The sequence below is a fragment of the Condylura cristata genome, unplaced genomic scaffold (genome assembly GCF_000260355.1).
Source record: "Condylura cristata isolate star-nosed mole 26May11 unplaced genomic scaffold, ConCri1.0 scaffold00029, whole genome shotgun sequence".
Classification (NCBI taxonomy): Eukaryota; Metazoa; Chordata; class Mammalia; order Eulipotyphla; family Talpidae; genus Condylura; species Condylura cristata.
The window spans coordinates 8,340,739-8,344,544 of record NW_004567130.1 but is presented as its reverse complement, the minus strand read 5'-3'; the positions used below and the strand labels follow the sequence as shown (position 1 = coordinate 8,344,544).

At 39.8% G+C, this 3,806-nt stretch overlaps 1 protein-coding gene across 1 annotated transcript in view; it reads left to right on the top strand.

Annotated features, from left to right (window-relative positions):
• XBP1 (X-box binding protein 1) overlaps positions 1-3,550 on the top strand; it is a 6,896-nt gene extending 3,346 nt beyond the window's left edge. The window contains 4 exon segments of the mRNA XM_012731227.1: positions 1,024-1,152; positions 1,923-1,982; positions 1,985-2,068; positions 2,398-3,550. Coding sequence (XP_012586681.1) covers positions 1,024-1,152; positions 1,923-1,982; positions 1,985-2,068; positions 2,398-2,952 — 828 coding nt within the window. The 3' untranslated portion in view covers positions 2,953-3,550.
• The last annotated feature ends 256 nt before the right edge of the window (positions 3,551-3,806 follow it).

Genomic DNA, 3,806 nt, shown 5'->3' with positions numbered 1-3,806 from the left:
GTGGACTTTTTTTTTTTTTAAAGATTTATTTATTCATATAGAACTGGGGTATAGGTCAGAGATGCGGAGGGTGAGAGGATTCACCAGAGACAGAGTGGGAGCAGAACAGGCCAACTAGTGAAGCACACTGCTGAGGGGAGCAGTGGGCGGGCCAGGAGCAGTCACCTCACCATGTGGGTCACTCTGATGGGGGACTGAACTTGTGACATGCTGCAGTGGCTATAGATAGCGTCACAGTGCTGTCTTCAACCTTTGCGCCACCAGGGAGGGCCCAGACTCTCTTTTTTAACTTCACCTTAAAAACTTGATTTGCATATTAAATAAACTATTATGAGTCATTACTATTGTCCTACAGGACTCAAATTTGGGTTGGTATGATTTCAAATTTATATATTTATTTAGATTTTTTTCCTCGGTAACATCACTTAAAACTTAGTTGATTTCAGCGATCAGAAGAGTGAACTATTACAGGATTCAGGTTTTAAAATCCTTAAGGAATTTCTGAGAGGAAAACTATTTTTATGGAAGACTTGCTCTGTATCTTGATTAAATGTATAGATATTAAAAGTGTTTGACTGGATTTCCTTTCCCTCCTACAAAAGAAAGACTGAAACTCTTAACTTTCTGGAAACTGATAAGCCATGCAAAAGATTTGAGTTACTCTTTAAAGAAAATATTGATTTAAAAATTTAAAAATTTTTAAACATTTTTCATTTTTGTACAGTATGTGCTTTTTCATCTCAGGTGTAGTCCCCATGAAGTTCCCAGTACCAGTTTACCTGTGTACCATCACCATAGTTCCTTTTATTCTTCCCACCCCTAAATATCAGTTTTGTGTAAGTCAATAGAAGACTTGATAATTAGGATTTGGCACATAATAGGTTATTCAATTTACATGTTAAAATGTCTTTTGCAGGTGTATTTTTAGCTAAAATATAATTAATGTACATGGTTGAAATACATGGTGGATTTGTACATGAAAGAATTAGATGTTTTAATAGTCCCTTGTGTAATTTCTCCTAGAATCAGAAACTTTTGCTGGAAAATCAGCTTTTAAGAGAGAAAACACATGGCCTTGTAGTTGAGAACCAGGAGTTAAGACAGCGCTTAGGGATGGATGCCTTGGTTACTGAAGAGGAGGCAGAGACCAAGGTAAGTCATCTGCTTTCTTTGGTGCTTTGTATGGGAACTGGTTCTAAATAACATCACCTATTTCTTTTAATAACAATTGTTTTTGAAGTGTGTATTAAATAGTACTAGTTCCTCAAAATTAAACTACATGGCTCTCTATAACAAAATGCTAACTGCCAATGCTTAATGCCAGCATTAAAGAGAACCAGAATAAGAAAGTCAATCAAACCTAACTCTGAATGCTACTAAAATTAGTAGTTCTTCGATGAATGGGTAGAGAAAGGACTAGATTCATTGTGATAGTCTGTGCTAGAAGGGTGAAGTGTGAGTTTTAATCTGTGGGTGATGGCAAATTTGGTGACAACACTTAAAGTGATCTAAGAGGGAAGAATAGGGCAGTTCAACTCTGTGAAGCTAACAATGAGGACAAACTTAAATTACTATCCAAGAAAAATTCTGGGTCTGAATTCATTATAGAGCTTAATTACTTAGAAACATTGTTGACACTATCATTAAGATATTATTTAAGAATACCAATCTTGCCTGAATCTGCGTGGGGAGGAAAATGTCTCATTGCACAGAAAATCACAATGACAAGTTAGTCTTACTTACCTTTTTTCATCTCTTCTTGAGGAGGACTCAAGAAAATGGAAATAATAATTAAGGTAAGGAAAAGAATTCACTCTGAAGAATAATATTCTAGCTTTCTTGCAAGTTGAGAATCATGAGTGCCTGGTGAGCATTTACTTTGGGATTCTCAGCTGTGTACTTACTTTGGTCTTTCCTCCCAGGGGAATGGAGTGAGGTCAGTGGCCGGGTCTGCTGAGTCCGCAGCACTCAGACTACGTGCACCTCTGCAGCAGGTGCAGGCCCAGTTGTCACCCCTCCAGAACATCTCCCCATGGATTCTGACAGTGTTGACTCTTCGGACTCTGAGGTAAAGGGTTTTCAGATTTTATCAGAGCTGTATGGTCAGTACATTCCATCTGTTTGATACTTGACACCCCAGCCACAGAAATGAGGGCAGAAGTTAGTTTTGGTTGGGCTAAAGGTGAACACACACTACCTTTCTATTTCTAGGTGATTCATGACATAGTCGGTGTCAGGTATCATAAATAGACTTGGGTCTGGTGGGTCCTGGAGATTTTCCTATGGCATAATAATTAATTTGTATTACTGTATTATGGCACATAGTACTAAATGTTCTAGGTAGAACATCAGTTGTAAGCTAACACTTGGACTCAATTTAATTTTTGCCTTTTGCAGTCTGATATCCTATTGGGCATTCTGTTCAACTTGGACCCCATCATGTTCTTCAGATGTCCTTCCCCAGAATCTGCCAACCTGGAGCAGCTTCCAGATGTCTACCCAGAAGGACCTAGTTCCTTACCAGCCTCCCCTTCTCCATCACTGGGGACGTCATCAGCCAAGCTGGAAGCCATTAATGAACTCATTCGTTTTGACCATGTATATACCAAACCCTTAGTCTTAGAGATACCCTCTGAGACAGAGAGCCAAGCTAATGTGGTAGTGAAAATTGAGGAAGCACCTTTCAGCCCCACAGAGAAAGATCACCCTGAATTCACTGTCTCAGTGAAGGAAGAACTTGCAGACAATGACTTCATTCCAGAGCTGGGTATCTCAGATCTACTTTCATCCAGCCACTCCCTGAAGCAATCTTCCTGCCTACCGGATGAATATAATGACTGTAGATATGAGGGCTCACCTTCCCCATTGAGCGACATGTCCTCTCTGCTTGTAGACCATTCTTGGGAGGACAGTTTTGCCAATGAACTTTTCCCCCAGCTCATTAGTATCTAACAAGTGATCCAGTAAGTCCAATCAGTGAGCTTATTTCCCTGACTCTCACACTGCCTGGAGGATAGCAGAGAAGTCTGTCTGCTTCATTCAAATACCAAAGTAGAGTGTATTGTCCTAGAGAATTCCTCTAAAGTGTTCATCTGTTCAAACCTCATAGGTCGCCCCAAGTATTGTCTTTTGACATTCACTAATCCAAGGTACTCAGATGTATTATTATAGTTCAGATTTACAGCTTTTGAAGTTGTACCTTAACGGTAGTTTGCTCTGAAATACTTGTATGTAAGGGTCATTAGACAAGTGTCTTTGACATGGAATTTATGAATGACCCTTTTCATTTCACTACCCCCTTCTCAAAGTCGTCCCAGGCTTGCCTCCAATTTTACGTTCTTTAGTTTGCTTCTGCAAGCAGAGAACACCTATTTAAGGGGGCTACTTTCCCCTCATGTACAGTTCAAGTAAAGATCAAGAATCTTTTGTACAAATTATAGAAATTTACTATGTAAATGCTTGATGGAATCTTTCCCTGCTAGTGTAGCTTTTGGAAGGTGCTTTCTCCATTTATTTAAAACTACCTGTGCAATTAAAAAGTGCAATGCAGTATCTTTGTTCTTTGACTCTTTCTTGGGCCTTTAGTCTTAAGATGTTATCTAGGTGTTTCATATTTGTCATAATAGATTCACCAGGCCCTCCCTGGTCGCGCAACAGGTTAAAAGTGCAGTGTTCCAAAGCTATCAGCAGCTGCTTCTGCCTGAGTTTGACCTCTGGCCAGGGAGGTGACCCAAATGGCGTGGCAGATCAGCAGTGTATTTCACTCCATCTGCCTGTTCTGTCTCTGGTGAGTCCTCTTACCCCCA